The 23,830-nt window shown below is 46.3% G+C and overlaps 2 protein-coding genes across 3 annotated transcripts in view; one reads left to right on the top strand and one right to left on the bottom strand.

Annotated features, from left to right (window-relative positions):
- Positions 1 to 735: 735 nt before the first annotated feature.
- On the bottom strand, positions 736 to 7,035 carry Rbp4 (retinol binding protein 4). The gene is made up of 6 exons (XM_057778407.1): positions 6,935 to 7,035; positions 6,694 to 6,822; positions 6,471 to 6,607; positions 6,224 to 6,330; positions 2,362 to 2,574; positions 736 to 1,032 (listed from the first exon to the last, which is right to left on the bottom strand). Exons 2-6 carry the CDS (start codon positions 6,802 to 6,804, stop codon positions 995 to 997), a joined length of 606 nt encoding a protein of 201 aa, XP_057634390.1. The 5' UTR covers positions 6,805 to 6,822; positions 6,935 to 7,035; the 3' UTR covers positions 736 to 994.
- Positions 7,036 to 12,585: 5,550 nt separating this feature from the next.
- The window catches only part of Pde6c (phosphodiesterase 6C), a 37,548-nt gene continuing 26,303 nt past the window's right edge, over positions 12,586 to 23,830 (top strand). For both annotated transcript variants that reach the window (XM_057778852.1, XM_057778851.1), the window contains exons 1-8: positions 12,586 to 13,065; positions 18,963 to 19,115; positions 19,216 to 19,305; positions 20,031 to 20,171; positions 20,771 to 20,845; positions 21,885 to 21,949; positions 22,046 to 22,112; positions 23,766 to 23,813. In XM_057778852.1, the coding sequence (XP_057634835.1) occupies positions 12,586 to 13,065; positions 18,963 to 19,115; positions 19,216 to 19,305; positions 20,031 to 20,171; positions 20,771 to 20,845; positions 21,885 to 21,949; positions 22,046 to 22,112; positions 23,766 to 23,813 (1,119 nt within the window). The remainder of the gene's footprint in view (positions 13,066 to 18,962; positions 19,116 to 19,215; positions 19,306 to 20,030; positions 20,172 to 20,770; positions 20,846 to 21,884; positions 21,950 to 22,045; positions 22,113 to 23,765; positions 23,814 to 23,830) is intronic.

Genomic DNA, 23,830 nt, shown 5'->3' with positions numbered 1-23,830 from the left:
CACGCATGGCTACTTGCTTCCTCTGCCTCTGCTGGAGAACAAGGCATGTGGGTGATTGGTGTGAGGTTCCCATGGTCCTTAGAAATATCAGCACCCCCCACCTACAAAACACTTCACAGATGTCCTCCTGTCCCACAGAGCTGTCACAGCTCCTTCCCATACTCACAGACACTGTGCGGCCTCTCACTCTGTCCTGTCAGGCAAGGATTAATTCCTTCCTCAAGTTTAATGAGAGAAGCCACACAATCAACCCCAGATCTCAAGCTCCAAAGTGGATTAGACTTAAAATCAAGATCCTCTGGAACCAAGGCTGTCTGCTCTTCAGTTTTGGCCCCATCTGAAGTACAAAGTGAATCATGCCAGAATCATGCCAGTGAGAGCAGGCTTCCCTGTGTTCAGTCTGACTCATGTTTCTCAGCCTCCCAGATCTGGAGAGAGGTGAGCCTTCTGTCCTGCTCACCTCATGGGCCCTGGACTGAAACCTTGGGTCTGATGGCCTGGTCACACTTACTTCCTCTTGGGGTTTCAGTACCTTAGTAGTGCTGTTGTTAAGGCCTTCCCGGATTAATGAGGAAAACCTTTCTCAGGAAGTTAGGAGCCAATCTCTAATATAGAGATCAGGGATGTCTAGGTCAGGTCAAAGGTCACAGAGACTGGGACGAGAGAATGTCCTGGCATCGAAAAGTGCAGCCCACCGGCAAGCAAACCACAAATAAGTCTTCAACTCCAGGGAGATGGTGACTATACGTTTAATAAATTGAGTTTGGAATCCCAAGCCTCAAACGGTCTCTCTGGGAACCTCAGTAAGATAAACGTTTGTGTGAAGAGATTCAGTCATTCCCATGCATGTGTTTATCCTACCGATGACAGCTGAGCATCCACCTAGAGAAGGTAAGGAGCGGTGGGGACACTAGACTTCTGAGATAAATAGAGATGAAGATTGGACGAGAGTTAATCAGAAGTTGTCAAAGGAAACTTCGCATCCTTGATGTTGCTACAAACTGTTTCTTGAAGGTATGCTTTGACAGTAGCCTGAAATACAGAAAATAAAACCATTAACGACAAAGAGCTGGACAGTGCTTTTGTATATAAATGAACACCCAGGCAGCCTCAGAGTCAGCGGTCCTTCATATGCTTCTTGGTGGCTGTATTTCACAAATTCTCCCACAGTTGATGCTGAAGGTCTTTGAATTCTCCAGGGAGCAGCCACGCTGAGGGCATGGAACCTGCTGCATGGTTCGGTTTCCTTTTATGCTGACCTCACTGCATCTTCAAGTGCCTTGACACCCATGCTCCCACCTTGGGACATGAGGGCCACGCCAGGCTAATGTCAGCGTCAGTAAGCGTCATAGTCTTCGTGATGTTCCTGTCCCGTGTCACCAGGAGGCACCGCAAGGGACTTCAAGAGTGACAAAAATCTGAGTTTCTATTTGGCTCAGCTATCAACTAGAGATTTCTGGCAATGTACTTAGCTTTTCTTAGTCTCCACTTTTCTCATTGGTAGAATATGTATAGCTAATGTTCCTACTTTATAAAGGATGTCCAAGGTTTAACTGAGGTGACTTAAGCGAAAGGTTTAGTGCTTGGAAGTGATGTAATCCTTCACTAGCCCCACATTCAGCCCCCACCCCACCCCAGGGTGGCACTTTCCTATTCTTTGTATGTCTGAGCTCACATTGTAGGCACACTGGACCATTGAGAGGCCCAGGAAAAATGTTCTTTTTCTACACTTCAGCATGACCCTTTTTGGATTTTGAAGTCCCACTGCCCACAGAACTGAGTGCATGCTAGTCCAAAGTACACAGAACACTCCTTCACGCTTCTGAGTATTAATTTAGGATCAGTTAAGGGCAACAGCTATTACACCATCCCTCTGTTATCCCAGGGGCTTTCCCTAAGCAACCCAGGAGGCAACCCAGGAAGCTAATTGAGTGATCCTTGATTTTGTAAAGAATAAAGGACATTGCAGGCACCCATCTCTTCAGGACTTGCTACACTGCTGTTTTTGTTTATGGTTTTTGTATAAAATGGCTGTATGTTCCACCCAGTTCTTTCCTGGGGACACCTCGTCACCAACACATCTAATTCCTGCAGAACACTTTCTGTGGGTTGTGCCACTGGGAGTAAATATAAGGAAAGGAGAGTGGCCCTGAGGTTTTGTTTACCAAAAGAGCCAAGATTTGGGGGAAAAGGACCGTTGGTTCCTTCTCCATGTGGCTGACGACAAAGCCCTGGGAAAGATTTAGTCAAGAAGGGACAAGACTTGGCCCAAAGGAGGCTCCTCAGATCACCCTCTTACACAGATGCAGCGCTCTCCTATTGGCCCAGCCCAGCCACGCCCCCTCAGGAAGAGCTGCTCACCATTGTGCTCGATCCACCGGTACTGCCTTTCTAGGCACAGCTCCTCCTGCCGCTGTCTCACCAGCCTCCGCGTCTCTGGGGTCAGGCCGTTAGGGTCCCGAGAAAAGACGAAGGAGTAGCTGTCCGCACAGGTGCCGTCCAGATTCAGCAGGCGGCAGGAGTACTGCAGCGCGAAGGTGTCGTAGTCCGTGTCGATGATCCAGTGGTCATCGTCTGTAAGTCAGAGTGCCACAGAGGGCCGGGAGGTCTGGCCAACTTGTTACCTACCTACCCAGGACTCCGCAGAACTGGCTGCCTTTCCTTAGCGAGCGGAGGCTGTGGAGATTCCTGACGGCTTTTGTGCAAATGGGCAAATGAGAAAGGAGCTTGCTCTCCTTTACAGAAATGAGTCTTGGCACACAGTGGGCACCTCGTTCATGTCAGTGATAAGAGAAGTCACAAATCCTGTCCTGGTATGGAGGACACCTTGTTCACGTCAGCAACTCCTTGATAACAGCACAGCAGTTTTCTAAAGACCAGCTGAAGATGAACTGCCATCTTCACTACCTGGTGTCCACTAACATGAGGTCTAATGTCTGCCGGCCCTCAACTTACGCCATTCCCAACTACAGGCCACGACTTTTCAGTGCTTTGCAGAATCTACCTCCACGAGCTCACCTCACTGGGATAGAGGACGCCAACCTGATGATACGAGATTTTCAGGCTCTACCTTATCCTCACTTAGGAACTCTAATCACTTGCCCGGATTGACAAGTGGGATGCCTGGAGGCAAAAGATGCTCCTTATTCAGCTTCAAGTACTCCTTAGGATTGTATTCTGGGGGCCGGGCTGAGTGGGCAACAGTGCTCACTCTGCAAGCATAAGGACCTGAGTTTCAATTCCCAGCACTCGTGTAAAATACCAGGCATGGCTGTGTGGGTCTGCAAACCTAGCGCAGGGAGGCAAAGACAGGCAGATCCTGAGAAGTCACTGGCAATGCAGCCTAGCGGAAACAGCAAGCTTCTGGTCAGGGGAAGACTCTGTTTCAAAGGAGTAAGACTGTCAGCAAGACTTCTGATACCCAGTGCTCTGCTCTGGGCTCCACACGCACAGGCTGGTTCACGCGCCCACACACTTACGTGTATACAATGCATGTGTGCACACACTGGGGAGTGGGAAAAAACTGTTCTTTTCATGACTTCCCTGGCAAAGCAGAATTCTTGAAAAATGCAGATCTTATCCATGCCTCAAGGCTAGGGTGTAAGTTATGCAGAGGCAACATAAAGCAAGCAACAGAAAGATCAGCAAAGGCAGAACAGGAGCTAAGTTAGTATGAACACGTGTGTGAGCGGCACAGAGAAAAAAACAGATTTGTTATCAAAAACCCTATGTACAGGTAAGAGTGCTGTATTTCAGTGCAGCCATCTTCCTGACGATTAACCAAGGCTGAAGCCATTGCCATATTTGGGGGGTATTTCTTGCATTTATTCAAAATCATACATCATTACTCCATATTACAGATGGGGAGACAGAGGCACAGAAAAAACTAATTCCAGCAGAACCAGGATGCAGGGCAGGGCTGGTGTTCACCAGGAAAGCACCTCGCCGTGGAGAGAGTGCCTGGAGCAGAGACTATGGCTAGCAGTCCCTGACTTCCCTATGGCACCCAAAATAAACGTCTCATTATGGCTGTGTCTATACTGTACTGAATAGACAGATTGAGAGTTTAGAAATGCCTGGTTTCAAATGCTTAACAGAGGGAAATGTCTTGGTGGTTGGCCCGCCACTTTGAAGACCTGCCACTCATTGTTGCCACTGCTATGGAGTGAGACCTAGAAAATCTCCCCTTGGCTTCCTAGACCTGTCTCCTCCACATGAGAAGCTCCCAATGGTTCTGAGGCCTAAGGATCCAGCTAAACCAAACAGGGGACCAATTCTAGCCTATTTCCAACTAAACATCCCAATAATCCAACAGCCTCAGGAAGGGAATGAAGTCTGAGACCTCATGGGTTGAGTGATCTAGCCCACGGATTCTCAAACTTCATTTTGCAGAAGGAATTCACTGAAAGAGCCTATTGGAAACAGAAATACAAGGCTCCACCCAGAAGGGTTTCTGATTGAGTAATTCTGGTTTGGACCCAGAAATCTGCACTTTGAAAAAAGTACTGCAGCTGATTTAGTTGAAGTTGGCCTAGGAACAATGACTTTGAGAAACACTGATGGAGCTGTTCACACCTGTGCTGTTTCTCACATTAATAAGTATTTCTTTGCCAAGAGAGTGGCAAACTTTACTGGGGAGAAGGAAGAAGTCTTAGTTCATGCTTTCTGGGAGGGTACAACAAAATAATGATCATAGCTAATATTTAATAAGCCCTTATTACGCACAAAACTAAACACTTTCCTATATTACCACGAGTAGCTGTTTCAACGATTTTATTAAATAGGAACTATTCCTTAACTCAATTTGATTGCAAAGGAAGTCAAGTTTTAGAGAATCTCGTCTACCATGAAGTCTCTACTCATTTAATACAGGTTGATGCCAATGTCCTTTATTCTCGAGATGTCCCACTCTGTGTTGGTAGAACCAGGAGGAAAGAAAGAGAGCAGAGACCATTCCAGAGCATGCCCGGGGAGGGGGCAGCAGACCAGAGCAATCTTCTAGAGCTGAAGGATCTAACTCAGGGGCAGGGCTCTTGCCTAATGTGCTTGATTTCCCAGGACATTTACAGAAAAAAAAAATTCAGAAAAGTACCAGGGAGTCTGCCCTTTGTCTCATCCAGTGGACAACCTCCTGCACTATGCTTTTAGCTCTCTAATATACACCAGGGTTTCAGGATGGCGTATGTGCCCTGTGTGTCTGGAGACGGAATTCAGAACCTTGTGCGTGTTAGGCAATTGCTCTACCACTGAACTACAAACTCTAGCCGTCGAAGACATGCTTGATCATTACGCTCGACAGCTTCTTTATGAGAAGGCCAACTATAAGGAGAAATGTATCCTGAGCAACCCCCTTCCGCCTGGGCAGTGGTTCTCAACCTTCTTAATGCTGCAACCCTTTTTTACTACAGTCCCTCACATTGTGGTGACCCCTAACCATAAAATTATTTTTATTGTTACTTCATAACTGTAGTTTTGCTCCTATAATGAATCGTGATGTAAATGCCTGTGTTTTCCAATGGTCCTAGGCAACCCATGTGAAAGGGTCGTTTGAGCACACCTCCCTCCAGGGTTGCGACCCACACGTGGAGAACTATTACCCTGGTGTTTTAATTCTCCCTCTCTGAGATCTCACGGCATTTCTTTCTACTCTAAATCATTCCTTAGTTATCAAGTAGCTTTCAGATTTATAATTTAAATGAAATGGGGCGGAGGTGGGGTTATAGAATGTGTAGACCCTTCTGAAAAGTACCGTAAGCTTTAGAGAACGTTGCCGGGAGTTCTCAAAATCCTGCCTTGAATATGAGTTTTAGTATTGAAGGAAAGGAGACGCTATTGCTTCCAGAACACTGCCTGGCAGGGCACTGGGCTGTGACCCAGTTCTCTACACAACGGTACCCTTCATCTTGGATGTCGGTCTCTACCTCTCCTGATGTTCTGGATTGTTGAACTGGAATCAGGGATCCCGCCCAAAGAGACAGAATGCAGTGGTGATGTGGGGACGCAGTACGAGCAGGTCACAGTGGGGTGACCAGGAAAATGGCACCCGACCAACCCAGAGGTCCTTCTGAACTTGGCCCAGGTATTTTAGGCTGGGAATCCAGTCACTCGGAATCCCACACTCCCTAAATTCAGAGGGGGTTGAGGTTCTGCCTCTTGCAGCCCTTCCCAATGGTGCCACGGAATAGAAATGCAGTGATTTGGGCATGGATGCCCCACTACTCACTTCCTCGCTGAAGAAAGGAGGCTACTCCCCAGTACTTCATCTTGAACTTGGCAGGATCTTCGGTGTCTGTGAATGTGCCCACCATGTCTGCGCACACTTCCCAGTTGCTGTAAAAGCCAAGAGACTCCTGAGCCAAGTCTGGAAAGGGCTTCCTTTCCCTTCCTAGCAAAGAAAGTTGAGCTCCCAGCCAGGCTAAGGCAGGAGGGACCTTGGAACACTACCCACAGCCCACCAAGAGGCCACTGACCTCAGAATGCGGACTCGGCCCTTGGCTGTGGCGCTCATATGACCTTTCTCGTCCACGGAAAACTCAGCGATGATGTTGTCTTGCAAAAAGAGACCCTCGGGGTCCTTTTTGGCGATGGCGTACCAGAGCCCAGAGAACTGAGAAAGAAATGAGAGAGCTGGGGACTAGAGTTTGGAGTCCACCGCCGGCTCGCAAGAATCGGGGGACGGGGGCTGATACCTACACGAGCCTTGTCGAAGTTCTCCTTGACTCGGAAGCTGCTCACCCTGCAGTCGCGCTCAGCGCTGCTGCCTCCCAGCGTTGCCAGTAGCACGAGCGCCCACACCCACTCCATCTCGCTCAGGAGTCCGCCCTGCGGGACAAGCGCCCGGGTGACCGCGAGGCAGGAGGACCGGACCTCTGGACGCCCCATCCTGCCCCACCCACCCCGTCCCGCAGCCCCCCAGGGGAGCGCGGCGACTCACCAGCAGAAGCCACGTGCAAGCCTGGCCGCCGCGTTCGCGCGCGCGAGGAGCCAGGGAGGCGAGCGGCTGTCCAGTGCTTTATAGCTCCGGGGGGAGGGGGTCGCGCTTTCGTAACCATGCGGGGTGAAAGACCGCGGGGAGGTGCCGGGGGCGGGAAGGGGGGGGCGGCTGGGCTTGCATAACGCGCCCTGACTCACCACCCGAACGAAGCGAGGCCCCTCCGCCAGCCTCGCCGCCCGGTGTCGCCTCTGCTCGGAGGTTCGCGCAGGGTGGTCTCGGTGGAGCCAAACTCTCCAGCCCAGACGATCCATGGGGCCAAGAGCTGGCCCGGGGACCAAGCTGCAGCCAACTGCGGTCTGGGGTGGCCTCCAGGCCCTATTGCCCAGGCTGGAGGCCTACGTGGCCATGGTGTGGTGATGATGGCCTCACTGAGCGAGAAAGAGACCTATGATGCAGCCTGGAACATTAGTGTTCAGGCCCTGACTTGCCCAAGTGGCCCCCGCTTCTTCTGAGGACCTGTTGTGGAGTTTTGGGGTTATTTTGTCTGTGATTTTTTCCCCCTTTGAAAAAGGGCATACTTTACTCTTTGAGGAGCTGTGGTACTATTTGCGTCAATATTTGTTTTTTAGTTTCATCATCTAGAACTAAAACGCTCCCTGTTAAATATTTTCTAGAAACGCCACCTGGTCAGGACAGGAAATATTTTTGCAGCGCCGGTGGCCGAGTGGTTGATCGTCCACTTGTGTTGCCACACTTCTCTGAAGCCACACTGAAAAACATAACTGCCAACTGTTTACCATACATTTTTATTTCTAAGCCAAAGTGGGTTTTTTCCCTCCCCCCAAAACAGTGGGAAAACTGGCTCCGGAGTAGACAAAGGGGAGGGAAATAATTCCATAACCTTAGTGGTCAGTAGTCAAAAGGCTATTGATTCGCTGCTTGCCTATGGCATGACACAATTTACTACATTTTCTTCTGCTTTTGGAACTTGAGCTGAGTTCCATCAAAGTGGTTCAAAGGGAAGAGTTTGACCAAATGAATTTTAGTGTTTTTTTTTTTTTTTTTTTTTTTTTTTTTTTTTTTTTTTTTTTTTTTTTGCCAAGAAAGTATTCGTGTCTCTATTGCCCTAGGTCAGACAGGAGACAACCATTTTTGCCATAGCTAGACCTGAAAATAAGAGGAGTTGGGGAAAGGATAAGAAACACACCACACAAAGAACTAAGCTGATGTTTCCTTCAATAAACTCCTTAGCCACATCTGGCCACCTTGCAAAGACACCTGTGGCTTCTTTCAGTTTCCTGTGACCTTTTGGACATTGACTGGTTCTCTGCTTTATGCCCACCCCCACCCTCGCCCCCACAACTCCTGCATCCATTGTATTCCCTGCAGCCTTGGTGGCACCAGAGACTGTGTTTTAACTCCATACGACTCCACAATTAGGGAAGACTTTCTGAACAGCAGACTAACTGGGAAATTGGACTGGACTAGTTTTACCAAAGGATGTACATTGCCCCTCAGTATCAACAGGGCCTTGATTTCATGAAGCACCCCATGGGCCCCTCAAATCCAAGAATGTCCAAATCCTTTGTATAAAATGATGTATTTGACTATAATCTACATATATCATTGGGTACATTTTGGTCTTCTCTGGCTTATAATGTTTAATAAAACCAAATGTTATGTAAATAACTATTGTGCTGTATCATTTAAGGAATGACAAGAAAACAAATCACTATGTTCAGTACAGACTCTGTGGCATCTTGCTATGCAAACTGTTGTTAACTGTATTGTTCAGAGAATAACGACAACTGGTCAGGAGAGACTTGGATACTAGGGCCTAACCACATGGCTCATAAAGAAGCCGAAAGTGTCCAATACTCCGACACACACACTGGAGAGAGGCTGGGATCTGTGGGATTGTGGGAGGTCACCACAGGCTGTGCAACACATCACATTTCCCCTGGACTCGGCAGAATGCTTGTTTTGCAGTAAATTCAATTTGTTTCTATGTTTTGATTTTCTCTGTCTTTTTCCTTAAATATTTTGGGTTCACTGTTGGTTGAACCTACAGATAAAGTCGAACCGTGATCCTGACCAGCTCAAATAAGATGTACTCAGGAGGATGTGGCAGAACCATGCGTTTTGTGATGTTGTGGTCCGTGTCTCTGCACCCAGGGAGGCCTTCAGGGTACACCGCTGGTACCTACCCCACACTGTATGCCCTCTTCAAACTCCAGAACTTGAGCAACAGCATGCCCATTGCCTCTGGATGAATATTTCTGAAAGAAAAGTTCTGGAATTGCTTCGATTCTTTCAGCCAGTTCTCCTGGAACACATCCTGGTGGCTCTGATGCTTGCTGCGTATGGAATAAACGCAGGGGTGTCAATGTGTCTTAACAGTATGTATTCATTTACATGCTAGGTTGAAGGTGACCAGTCAATCCTTACCTCTCCCTCCTCTCCTCTCTTCTCCCTCCTTCTTCCCTCTCCCTCTTCTCCTGTGCTCCCTTTTCTCTCAAACCATGATGTGTTAGATCTCAGAAAAGAAAAACAGTTTATTTTGGCATTCTATCTTGGATTTCTTCATGATTACAAATATGTGAGTTCAGGTCAACTGACGCTATGAACATCATAAATAACTTTTCAAACATGAATACACATGTATCCAAAGGGAAATATTTACAGCGGTTACCCTATACAATAGGATTTGAGACACTTAAGATTTATTTATTTTTTTTGTATCTCCTGGATTTTTCTTGATTTTTGTACAGGTAAAATGTCAAACATAAACCAAACATATCATTTGCCAACATTTTTCTAGCTCTTTTTTCTAGCTCCTTTTATGAGTAGAATTGTGTTTTGAGTTTGCATATAATTCACATAACGTTCATTTTTGCCATCCCTCACTTCAAGGCTGATAGTGGCTGTCTCTTTTCTTCTATAACACACATCATTTGCACAGGACAGATACAGACTTACTTTCCTTTAGTGAAATCAGTGGCTTTTCAGTGTAAAGTTTGGTTTTTACACAAGCTTTATCTAAATGATACACAAAAGTTAAAAGCACCTGACTTAGTGGTATAGACAGTTTTTGTTTTTGCAGAGAACTCAGGTTCGAGTCCCAGAATCCACCTGACAGCTCACAGTTGTTTCAGGGGATCTCTCGCAGGTACCAAACATGCATGTGCTGCATATATATATACACATGCAGGCAAAAACGTTCATACACATAGAATAAAACCAACTTTGCTTGTTTGTTTGTTGTGCCACCACCATCTGGCTTGAAATAAATATTGTTTAAAGTTATTTATTTTGAAAATAAAAGGTGAAAAAAGGTGAAAAGTAGCAGACTAATGCAACTGACTTTCTGGGTGATCAATAATCATGCGTGGAGGTCTATACCAGTGTGGCTATAGGGACTGAAAAACAATATTTGGTCTTTACCTTCCAAGGTTAACTAGGTCCTAGGAAACTATGGGCCATCTGCAAACGGTCCTGAAGCTCTGTCAAGTCACCTGTCTGATGGAGACAGAGCCAGAGGCTGGACCTAAGCAGTGCACAGAGGCCGGACCTAAGCAGTGCACAGAGGCCGGACCTAAGCAGTGCACAGAGGCTGGAATGTACATTCTGCGAAGAAGAGAGTCAGCACAGAAGGAAATGCCCTCCATGTTTCCAAAGAAAGTACTACGGTCTGCAAGAACCTGACTCCTCCCCAACAGGTGACACAACCCGGGAGGAAGGGAGGGAGAGAGAGATGAGAAAGAGAGAGAGAGAGAGAGAGAGAGAGAGAGAGAGAGAGAGAGAGAGAGAGAGAGATTGGTCTGATTAATTAAAGGAGCCTGGGTTCTTCTGAAGCTCAAGTAACCCTTGAGGACCAGACCTTCAGCTGACTTTGATAATAAGAAAGGGTTAATTTTGGTCACCTACATAGTCTTAACACCCATCAGGAAAGTATAACCAAGATTTAAAGGAATGATTTCTTTTTAACAGTCTAAGGAATAACATTTGTTGATGACCCAAATGTGGTATATATTATAAATCCATATGCTGATGCCAAGTATTTACTTTATTCCAATTTATCTTGCTCAGTACTACAAGAACACATTTTATGATAATGTTTAATATGTTAATTGTGCCAAATCAATGGGATTTACTGTGGTATTTCTATACATTCCTATAGCACATATTGATTATGTCTATTGACTGCTCTACACTCCCCCACTCTTCTTCCTTGGCCCCCGCCGTCTCCCACCCCCTTCCTGTTCCCTGATAAGCACTCTTGGAGTTTCAGGCCATTGGACCCTTGTATCTCCATATGAGAGAAAACGTGTGATACTTGTCTTTCTGCATCTGGCTTATTTTGTTTAACACACTGCACTTGAGTTTTATCCATTTTCTTACAAGTGATAGAATTTCAATTTTTTGGCTGAATAATAATACTCCACTATATATAAATTATATATTTGCATCTATTTTACAACTATATATTACACACAAATTACATATTTTTCTTCATTTGTTGATGAGCACACAGGCTGATTCCACCTCTTTTTTTTTTGTTGTTTGCTTGTTTTGAGATATGGTTTCCTCTATGTAACAGGCCTGGCTATGTTGGAACTTGCTTTGTAGACCAGGCTGGCTCAAACTTGCAGAGATCCGCCTGCCTCTGCCTCCCATGTGCTAGGATTAAAGGCGTGCGCCATCATGTCCAGCCTGACTCCATCTCTTAACTACTGTGAATAATGCCACAGCAACCAGGAGTGCAGTGTCTCCTCTTTACTGGCTCCATTTCCTTTGGGTATACATGCAGCAGCAGGCTAGCTGGATCCGGGAGTTCTGATGTTCCTTTGAGGACTTTCCAGACTGCTTGCCACGGTGACTGTGATGCTACATCATTAAACAAATGCAGCACAAACAAGTGTAACACACCTTCACATAGTTAAAGTTAATATTCCACAGCATAAACAAATGCAACACATGCTTGCTTAATTAAACTGGTATTCCACAACGAGAGTAGAATAGACAGAACAACTGGGGGGATCAAAGGGCTTTGGAGAAGAGGGAAGATTTAATATTCATTTTTGTGCTGCTTGGATGTGAAACGCTTCTGTCTCCCACGCCAATGCGCACTGAAATGATTAAAGCTGCTACGTACACAAAACCCAAAACCCCAAGCACGTCTGAGGTCCATACACAAGCCATCCTGATAGCCATCACAGTTTAAAGGGTCTGCCTATGCTACTGCAAGGTAACCAAGGGAGAGGTCTGGAATTCTTCTTGGGCGTGGACAACAGCAGTTGGGTTATTCTTCTGGAACAGACATTGCTGCTTGGCTCTTGCCTGGCTGTTCAGAGGTTCTCTGGTGATTCTCGAGGACTTAGGGGCTAATAATGCTGAGGGATTTTGGGCCTGAAAGGGCTGACTAATCCACTGCTTCTGGGCTCCCATAAGCCGAGGTCTCAGGTCACGTCCCAGGCAGTTTGAGAGAACAGCCAAGCAACCTTCCTGTTTCCCTTTGGGGACCTAATGAGGTATCACTGAAGCTTCCTTGATGATTTTGACCAGGATGGATTTCCTTTTCGTCATACTGGCCTCGGTGTCACTCTGAGGGATCTTTCTCTCTGGACAGCAGCATCAACACAAGCCACACCATGGGTGAGATCAGCCAAGACGCTGTGGAGAGATACCTGGAAGAGAACCCTCAGTTTGCCAAGGAGTATTTTGACAAGAAGCTTCGGGTGGAGGCGCTGGGGCCGATCTTCCAAAATAGCCATCCAGGGTCCCAGGCCAGCACGTCTCTCCCTGAGATGGCGCAGGTGGAGGAGTCAGCCCTGTGCCTGGAGCTACTGCGGCAGATGCAGGACGAGGCAGGCAGTGCCGAGCAGGTGGCTCACAGGGCCCTGCAGAGGCTGGCTCAGCTCCTCCAGGCTGACCGCTGCAGTATGTTCGCATGCCGAGCCAGAAATGGTACACCCGAAGTGGCCTCCAGGCTGCTGGACGTCACCCCAACTTCTAAGTTTGAGGACAACCTTGTGGCCCCTGACAGAGAAGTCGTGTTTCCGTTGGACATTGGGATAGTTGGCTGGGTCGCTCATGCGAAGAAAGCCGTTAATGTCTCAGATGCGAGAAAGGTAGGTGGCCCGTCCTGTAGTAGGGCAGAGGTCTTGTCACAGACCTAGCCAGACTACAGTTAACAACGCACAAGGTGCCCATCGAAGCTGGGTTTTAGAGGAGCGGTGAATACAGTTTTTATTTTAAGTGTAAGTGAGTCTTGAAGTGTTTTCGTTTTTTAAAATCAGGTGCTCCTGGCTGGCTCATCTCCCCACCTCCTCCATTGCTTTGGGGACTACCATTGTGCCAAGCCCACTAGGAGATCAGCCAGCACACCAAAGTCTAGCACAGGGAACCGTTCCCAAGCCTCTCGGTCACAACCCTTGGAGGTTTCTCTATGATGAACCAGCTAATACACAGATTCTTCCATCCATAGGTCCACGGAGCAAAAAAGAAAGCGTTTCTCCTATTCAAAGTTTGAAATCTTTGACTTGAATCCTCATAAATGTGGATTTAAGTGATTCAGTGCCCATCCCTCACAACTAGGATGATCAACCACAAGTTCCAGTGGTCACAAATTCCAGTTATATAAGGAGGCCTTGGCACCCTGCTAATGACCAAGACATCACTGTCCTAAGACAAGGCATCGCTATGGTCCTTATGGAAACAGAAAAATCGGCTCTTTCTTCTGACCACTGGCACACATGGTCGTTTTAGAAAAGCATTATAAAACGCTAATCACCCATAATCCTTCACTGGGAAGGACCCAGAGTGCCAGCCTGCGGTTTCTGCCGGCAGTGCCGTCTTACACACATGTCCGTCCCATTACTGTGACTTACTGTTAACAGACAGGGACACCCCTGTTCTGATGGAGGTAAGATGAGTCAGAGAGGGCAGCCCCTGAAATGCCTTCTGTTCAGAGTTCATAAACTGACTCGTGACTAAGGGCAGCTGAAAGGTCGGAGATAATCTGCAAATACCTCCTGAAGCTGATTACAGGAGGCTTACCTAGACAGTGAGGATCAGTGCGTCAAACATTAGCACCATTCCGCAAACAACTGCAGGACGCTCCTCGGGTCCAAGGGTTGATTTGTCTAAAGACTGCATCTCTTGACCCCAGCTAACAGGCTATGTCCTGATGGTTTCGAATGAGAATATACTTCTTCACATCTCCAAAATTACAGACATCAAACTTCAGAATCTGATGTGCGCTGTTTTTTTTTTTTCCTGAGACTTTTTTTTTCTAAGGAGAATTGGGCAAACTGATTTCTGGTAGGGAGGAGATTAACAGCAAGAATGCATCCTAGCCTGTCTTGTCCCTGGAGTGTCGCAATAAGGGTGATGATGGACTCGGGGGAAAGCTTATCCCTGTTTCCCTCTACACTCCTGGTCTTCAGAATCAGGTGGAGAGGCACACTGTATATAAGCTGGAGAAGCTGAGCTCAGCAGGAGCCTGAGGCCTCTTTTCTCTCCAGTGGTCTCCTAGAGTAGTCAACTCCAGCTCTCCATGAAATCAGATTAATAGTGCCTGTGCTTGTGACTCCCAACAGACCCACCACAGTAGACACTCTTAGTTTGGGGCATGGGCTCCCCAGGGGTTCTAATACACGGCCAGTGCTTTCCTCACAGGTCTGTTGGGTGAGCAGATGCAAAAGGACGAGAACTTCAAATGTGGGCTATCTGAGCAGGGAAGTCTTGGTGAATCTTTAGCCCAGCCCTCTCCTCTGTCAGCTGGGAAGTTGGAGGTCATAGAACAGTGTCTGCCCCACAGTCCTTGGGAAATAGATGTCAGTGAATAGATGTCAGGGAATGGGAAGAGCTGGGACAGAATCAAGGGCTCCTGACTCTGGCCAGCGCCCTACCACTGCTCTGCATCTCCGTAGTGTCCCATGCTTTGGCCACCGCAGTAAAATCTGCAGCAAAGAAAGGGCAGAGCTGCAGTTTTTTGTTTGTTTGTTTTTGTTTAATTACTTATTTTTCATTGTTTTTATTGAGCTACACATTTTTCTCCACTCCCCTCTCTTCCTCCCCTCTCCCCTTCTACCTTTTTTCATGACTCCCACGCTCCCAATTAATTCAGGAGATTTTGTCTTTTTCATCTTCCTATTTAGATCCATGAATGTCTCTCTCAGGGTTCTCTCTGTTGTCTACTTTCTCTGGGCTTGTGGAAGCCAGAGTTTTAAGGGAACTCAGAATCACTCTTTACCTTTCTATCGCATTGCCAGTTAGTAAAGAATTTTTACTTCTTAACCTTTTTTGATTTTTGTTTGTTTGTTTGCTTTTTGAGCCAAAGTTTCTCTGTGTAGCCCTAGCTGTTCTGGAACTAGCTCTTGTAGACAAGACTGGCCTTGAACTCACAGAGATCCACTGGTCTCTGCCTCCTGAGTGTTGGGATTAAAAACATGTACCACCCCTGCCCGGCACCTTATTTGATTTTTGACAAGGACCCTTTACAGATGCCATGGCCCATGACATTTCCATCTCTGTAGTTAGAATCTGTTCCAGTCAGAAAGACAGGGTGTGAGGTCTGGAACAGTCGCCGAGGTCCTCAAGGCTTTCCTTTCTCAGCACACCACTGATCACACACACCTTTTATTGGGGTAGCAGTGTGGATAGGGTGAGTGTGTAGGTGACCCTAGACAAAGATGCAGAGGTGGTTGCTGCTGACCGTGGAAGCCATGAAGGTGATAACAGGGAAGTCATGACAGTGGCCTGGGATCAGATCCATGGCTGAGATCTAGTCACTGTAATGAACTGAGTTTCCACCCCTGAGAATGGAGACAATGAAATAAAATGATTGGCTCATAGTAGTTGCTCAGTTAACTACTGCCTGAGGCTAGATAGCCCAAGGACTCTGGGTAAAACCATATACCACTGTCCTAAAAAAAAAACCAAAATCCTAGGTCAGTGTTTACATTTCTGGTAGCATGCAGAATACTTTCCTGTACCAAAGATACTAGAACACAAGGATGGAGGCTCTATGTAGGCATTGGTTTGACATCTCTGTGTTCAATGAGTTGTGTAGGTGTTGTCTTAGCAATGAGGCCCTGAGGGCAGTTTGTGGACAGCAACCTATGGTCTTGGGCCGACGAGTCTCATTCCCCTAGAGTGGGTGTTCTCTGAAATTGAAGAGCATATACTAAGTGCCTCCATAACCTGTTTCTCAAGTCCCTGACTTGGAGCACTTACTCTCCAAACTCGGCTGTCAAGTATTGCCGTGTGTCAGCATTACCTGCTGCAGGTGCTGTAGGAGTTTATGTCCAGGGAGATCCATTTCTTTCTCTTCTCTTGAAGGAAATAAAGTGTACAGGAAATACATTAGCTTGAGGAAAGCTTTGGAGAACGGGCAAGCACTGGCAGTGGCAAGGGGATCAAACAATCCAAGGGGGCAAGAATTTTAATGTGCCAGACATGATGACACATGCCTACAATCCCAGCACTTGGAAGGCAGAGGCAGGAGGAGCTCTCTGAGTCCAACCTGGTCTACATAGCAAGTTCTAGGACAGTCAGGGCTACATACATAATGAGACCTGTCTTGAGAAACATTAATCAATCAATAAACAAAATAAAACTAAAAACAGTACACAGTATACCTAAACTTATGGGATACAATGAAGGCGGTTCTAAGAGGCAAGTGCACAGCGCTAATTGCCTACATAAAAAATCGGAGAGATCTTATATTAGTAACCTAGCAGCACACCTGAGAGTTCTAGAACGAAAAGAAGAAATCATACCCAAAATGGCAAGAAATAATCAACTGTTTATTGAAATCGGTAAAGTAGAAACAAACTAATTAAAAACCAATAGAAAGACAATGAAACTGAGAGTTAGTCCTTTGAGAAAATCAACAAGAACCGTCAGCTTTGGGCAGGCAGCCTTCTTTCCAAGCAGTCTGGACAGAACCTAAGCGTTCAATGACCAGCTTTCCCAGTAGGAGAGGAAACAGCATGGGGGAGGGGTATCTCAGCTTCCTGTTGTTAAAAGATTTCCTCCTTTTAACTTGGTCTCAACCATCAAGAATCACTGACCCTTTTATTGACCAAGCACAGCTGGTCCCTAAATTCCTGCTCATATGATTGCTATGGAATAAAATGATTCCAAATGACATTCTGCTGTACTCAAAGATCGGCGCCTTGTTCAGTCGTCATAGAGAAGCTTCCTCCTGCAGCAGATAGGAACAAATACAGAAACCCACAGCCAGACGTCATAAAGGGAATTCCAGACTCTGAAACAGTCCTGAGAGGGATGTCTTGAGCAAATCTCTCCCTACCCCACCTCCAGCCCCCACCCAGGGCTGAAGAGTACCTGCAGAAGAGGAGGCCAGGAAAAGTGCAAGAGCCAGAGGGATTGGAGGACACAAAGAAATCAAGGTCCTCTAAGTCAACAAGATCAATGCACATATGAACTCACAGTGGCTGAGGGAGCATGCGCAGGGCCTGCGTGGGGCTGTAGCGCATGGGGCTCTCCCGCTGAATGGAGAAAAGCACACATCTCTCAGCCGGAAGTTATCTCCAATTGATAACTACTTGCAAATGAAAATTTCATTTTCTCCCATGGAGTCTTGCGAGGGAAATGAATTGCTCTTAGGGGTCGCCTGCATGCCTAGTAGTATATGGCCAACAGGAAATGAATACAATGGCATCTTTGGAGCTTCCTTTTCTTATAATGTTGTGTCAGGGCTTTCCCTTGATCTTAAAATTTCTTTTCTTTTTTAAATTTTATCTTATTTTATTTGGTATGTTTTTGTATTTTGTCTTTTTTAACCTTACAGGTTCTTTGCATCCATATTTTGGCTTGCAGTTTAGTGTTTTTATCAGTTTCCTGAGTGTGTGAACGAGGGGTCTCTGTTTCTTGTGCCTTCTCTCCATTTGTTTTCAGATGAGACAGAAAGGGGGTGGATCTGGACTAGAGGGGAGGTGGGCAGAAACTGGGATGGGAAACCATATGCAAGGAACATTATTTAGGAAAAAATATTTTCAAAAAAAGAAAAGAAGCTTAACATTTCATAATCGAATCTGCACAAATAATTTTATGCAACCTGTTCCTCCAGTCAAAGATGTCTTCACTCTGGAAATCCATCTCATAAAAGCAAGAACAGAATGACTGGTGTGGTCTTGTTTGCAGACTGCTCGGGAGAGGAAAGTCACAGGGAGTGCCGTCTAGGATCTAAGAGTGGAGTCCACAGCCACAGGCTTCACTCTGGAGGACTTAAGACGATGTTAAGTGATTCAAATGTCACATAAGGTTAGACAAGTAAATAGAAAATAGAGACATCTTTGTCCAGTCACAGAGGAAGGCCTGGAAGGTCACCAGGAAGTCACTACAATCTTCCTTATGTGGGAGAAGTTAGGAGGTTCTTCAGCAGTGGTTCTCAGCCCTCCTAAAGCTGCGACTCTTTAATACAGTTCTTCATGGTGTAGTGACCCCAACCATAAAATTATTTTCATTGCTACTTCATAACTGTAATTTTGCTACTGTTATACATTGTAACGCAAATATTTTCAGAGATGGAGGGTTGTCAACGGGGGTTGCCACTCACAGGTTGGGAACCAGGGGTCTTGAGGGATTATTGATTTTTTTCTTATGCTTTGTTAGAGGGGTTGGTGGTTTCATCTGTACAGTTTGCATTAGCAGTCCTGGTGTCCACTGCGCTTCCCCTCCCTGCGCACACGGTTATAACCTAGTGACCCCCTTTTAATCTTCCTAGCACCTCACTTTCCACCAGGTTGTGACATCACCTCCTTCCTCCTAGTCCTACCTCTGCCTGATCCAGATAAATTACTGCTTGGGTGGGAAATGAGCATTCCAACACGGACAGTTTCGTCCCACACTGATTACACAATGACACAGGGCAGGGGCTGAGGGCCGGACTACTGGCATCTGTTCATAGGATTCCAGAGAGTATCTTTGAGCTACCACTCACTAATTCTGTCCTATTTTGGCAAGTTCATGAACGTCTTTTTTTTTTTTTTCCCAGAACAGTCATTTTTCTGACTTTATGGATAAGCAAACTGGGTATGTCACCAAGAACCTGTTGGCAAGCCCGATTGTGATGGGAAAGGAGGTCCTTGCTGTGGTCATGGTGGTAAACAAAACCAACGCTCCTGAGTTTTCCAAACAGGATGAGGAGGTAATGCTAACCCAGAGTTCACCAGACATGCACAGGAAGTGACTTGTACACCCGAAAGGTGCCATCCCAACTATAACTTGTTCTTCTCTGTGGCCTGTAGATCTTTTCCAAGTACCTCAGCTTTGTTGCTGTCGCCCTAAGACTGCAGCACACCAGCTACCTGTACAGTGTGGAGTCCCGGAGAAGCCAGGTAAGGGGACAATAGCAGTAGTTGTCCCATGCCTTCCCTCCCAGCCGTCAGCCTCCATGTGTGTGACAACCGACTGAGCTTGTTCAGTCTGTGTCCTTGTTGCCTGTGGATTCTGCACCTAGGATGTAGTGGTGATTACAGTACCCACCTCGTATGGCTGGGGTGACTATTAAATTGTCGCTAGTTTTCACTTAAAGCTCTTAGTTCACTGCAGGAAAAGAATCATTTATTTGTGGCTACCATTTCCATGAGATAGAGGGGCAAAGAGGAATATCTGCAGGCAGGATTCTCAGTCCCTCATCCATATAATACAGGAGTGGGCCTTGAGATGAGTGCGTCTAAGGTCTCTCCCTATTCCATTGTTCCAGGTTAGGCTAACTGACCAGCTAAGGACGCAGGGAGGAGTTCACAGGTCCAATGGCAGCCCACTGATACTGGACCCTTTGCAAACGTTGAGAGCATTTGTTCTCTGGACCAATCACGTGTCCTTCCCTTTCATAAGCCCATGGCTCGGCAAAGGTCATGAGTTTGTGACTCATGATTATACATAACGCACTTAGAGAATCCATGATGGAGGTTGTTGGAGGTTCAACGTAGAACTGCAGGTTCTTGTGAGATGTGTTCATTTTTGAATATATTTTTTTTCTAATATTCTCTTTGTGTATCTGTTTCTCTCCCTCCCCTCTCTCATTTTGTTCTGTTTTCTTTTTAATGCTCACTTTCAGATCCTTATGTGGTCGGCCAATAAAGTGTTCGAAGAGCTCACCGATGTTGAGCGGCAGTTCCATAAAGCGCTGTACACCATCAGAACATACCTGAACTGCGAGCGCTACTCCATTGGTCTCCTGGACATGACCAAGGAGAAGGTTTTCCTCTTCCATATGCCTCCCTTCCCCTTGGGTCACCTAAAGAATGCAGATCAAAATGAAACCCGGTTCACTGATAAACAGATATGCAGATACCCTGCTGTGCCCAAGAGCAAGAGCTAGGGCTACAAAGTCACAGCCCAGGGGCTAATGCGAGCAGCAAGGAGCAAAGGGACACAGGATTCAAAGTGGGCTTATCTGTCTCACACCTGTACCCATCACCAGCAAGTTTCTTGTTTTGATTAAGTATTAGTCTTTCATTTTAGACTAGTTTTAATAAATGGAGCAGAAAGTACAGAATTCCAGTATGCTGTACTTGGAATTCTTTGAACCATATGCCAGTGTTTGGCGTATACTGTTCATTTAATCCTCACAGCAAACTGAAGTTGGGCTGTCCTTATTTTACAGACAAAAGATAAGCCACTTTCCCATAGTCACAGGTTCATGAGCAATATTGCTGAGAATTAGGGTTTTCTCTCAAGTCTAAAATTCCAGAATGATAGAGAGTAACATGAAGTGTGTGAGTGTGTTAATTTGGGCAAGGTAAGGTGAATCGCGGGCTAGCTTGTTTAATAATGATCAACTATGATTGCCTCCAGGAATTTTATGATGAGTGGCCAATCAAGCTTGGAGAAGTTGAGCCTTACAAAGGACCAAAGACTCCAGACGGCAGGGTAAATACGAACATCTCCTTTAGTGCTATCTGGGTACGGTGCCAAGAAACTGAAGTGCACGGAGGAAAGAAACTTCACTAGGATTCTGCCAAGCACAGTCCTGCACAGCAGGGTGGACCTCAACATTTCATTAAGCTCTTGCTTTCCTTCTCCCCAAACCCCAAACTTGGCCTGTGGGCCTGTGGTTCTTTGCATGAGGCAGGCATCAGAGCCACTAGCACAAGGTTGCTTGTTTGTTTTGTTTTTTGAGACAGGTTTTCTCTGTGTAACAGTCCTGACTGTCTTGGGGCTCACTCTGTAGGCCAGGCTGATCTTGAACTCACAAAGATCTGTTTGCCTCTGCCTCCAGAGTGCTGGCATTAAAGGCATGCCCCACCAACACCAGACAACATAATATTTGAAGAAGTCCATGGGCTCCTTTTCAGCCATGCAGTATGGGGAGCCCTGGGGGCTGGGTTAGGCTTACTGCCACACTCAACTGCAAGTTTCGTGGAGGCAGGAAGTGCATTCACTTCACCACCATACACTCTGCTCATGTTGAGCAGAAGTTGATGGCTTTGCTGGGCCTCAGATTCTTCTCAGCCCCAGGTCCTCCCAGCAGTGACCTCTCTTGTGGAGGACCTGCTGAGGTGAGCCGGGATAGGAGGACCGTGTGCTCAGGGCATGATTGATGTCTGCCTGCGGTTGATAAAGTCCTTAATGTCAGCTATACCTGAACAGCAAAGAAGCAACCCATTCAAAGGAAAGACAGAGTCCTGTGTGGTTTGGTTATCAGAGTCCCCCTCAAAGCTCTTTGGGTAAATTCAGCATTTTAAAATGTCATTGAGCCCACTCTTACTGTGGGTATGCAGTCAATACTGCCTCTTGTCTGATTACAAGTCTGTAACTAATATATGATTCATTTAGTAGCTTACGTTATACAGAAAACTGTGGCTAGGAAATCAGGTACTATTTACATGAATTTTAAAGCCCACATCCTCCAGTGAAGACTCTTTTCTTTGGGAAATAATATTGTGCCCGCAATCTCCTTTCCTCCTAGGAAATCATCTTTTATAAAGTCATCGATTACATTTTACACGGAAAAGAAGAGATCAACGTGATTCCGTGCGTGTTTCCCTGAAGTAGCCATGGGAGTGACCACTGGGTTTTCCTACCTGATCATTTCCATTCATGCCAATGACCTTTTAAATCTTCTCCAAGGTCCCCTCCTGCAGACCATTGGACGCTCCTTAGTGGACTGCCGACATATGTTGCTGAAAATGGATTCGTAAGTCACTAGACAAACTTCAATACCAAATAACAGCCTGAAAAATGCTTAGTAGTAACAAGATAAATGTAATAGTTGAACCAAGCACTCACGAGATAATGGTGAGATGACCACTTTCTTTGGCACAGGAGAAAGGAAAGGAAGCTAGAAAAGACAATCTAAGTTGATCAGGACATTCTTATTCTGAAGAAACACAATTTTCAGACATCCGCTTAAAGCTAGGCACAGTGGCTATGCCTCATGATCGGCTCAGTTCCATCTCAAATGCTCGGCGGTCTTAGTATGATTATGATCATTTTCTCTGAGACCTTCCAGGAAAGGCTGAGAAACATGTCCGTGACGGAAAGGTTAGAAGAAAAGAATAGATTGATACGCATCATTAAGCCACACTCGGAGGTCAATAGTCTGTGAAATAATGTCAAACATTCAGATTGGATCGTGAAATTAACAATGGCACCAAAGAGTCCTCGAAGTTCTTAAATTATCAATACTCAGGGAAACAGTAAGGTGGGGTGTGGAGGGGCAGTTGTGTGCCTATAACCCCAGCAGCGAGGAGGCTGAGGTAAGAGGATGGCTAACCCCACACAATGCGGAGCTGTATCAGGAAATCCAGACTCACACAAAGAAACAAGTACACAATAAACCCCAAAAGTAAACATGCACCAAAAATAAATAAAAGCTTCGGAAGATTTCTGCATTTTCTTTGTAAGGCTAGTATAAGAAGAGTAGAGATATTTCATTCACTCTTAGAAAGATCTGAGCCCCAGCAGTTTCCATGGCTTGTGGAGCTTGGAGTGGTGGGGGAGATAATCCTTCAGACCTCACCCCAAACTGCCAGGTTTTTTAGGAATTGTGTGAGCAGGTAAATGTCGGTAGCCTACACCCTCTAGGTAGAAGTGTTTATACTAGATGAACAGGCAACTTATACAACCCCGGGGTTCTCCCCAAACCCTAGCCAGGAGAACCAATCCCAGCAGCCCTCTTTGGAGATGACAATTTGAGTTTCATCCAGTAAATTTGAACAGAGCCCTAAACTTTTCGGGACTTCAATGTTCTCATCTTTGAAAGGAGAAGACTGCTCCAACCATTACCATCCAAGCTTGAAATTTAAGTTGGACTTTGGTTGAAGTGAAAATACAGCCTTGAGATAAGACCTGTTTGCGCAGGTACAGAAAATTCAGAGCAACTCAAAATGGATATGAGGAAACGGTCTCCAAATTCTGGCTGTAAGAGGAGTCAGTTTCTCTAGGGAAATCTTACTTTGGAGCAACTGAAGCACTGCCCGGCCTTTTCCTCTTACCCCTCAGACACCTTATTTTAGGGAAGCATAGACAGCAAGGCCAGGCCTGGCCCACACACACCTGTCTCAGCATGGCTGTCTTTCTGTTCACCTTTCTCTTTTGTTTGTGCGGAGGGGTTGTTTGGAGGTGGCACTGAATGTCAGTCAGTGATGCAGCAGAAGAGGAGGTGATAGCAGTGAGCCTAACCTAGGCTAACCAGATGTGGACTAACCTAGAGAGCGGGTGTTAACGTGTTTACCAAGAGCTGCGTGGGAAACACTCACTCCCAATACGTACTCCTTCGCCTCCCTCATGGGTTTATGTGGCCCTAACCTCATCGTGTTTCAGAAGGACTCTGTCCCTTCCTTCGCAGATCTGCAACATGCTGAATGCCCCTGCAGATGAGTACTTCACCTTTCAGGTAAGGGCAGCCATGAG

This window comes from Chionomys nivalis, chromosome 8 (assembly GCF_950005125.1).
Source record: "Chionomys nivalis chromosome 8, mChiNiv1.1, whole genome shotgun sequence".
Taxonomy (NCBI): domain Eukaryota; kingdom Metazoa; phylum Chordata; class Mammalia; order Rodentia; family Cricetidae; genus Chionomys; species Chionomys nivalis.
The sequence above is the reverse complement of the archived record's forward strand: the minus strand, read 5'-3'. Positions and strand labels throughout refer to the sequence as shown.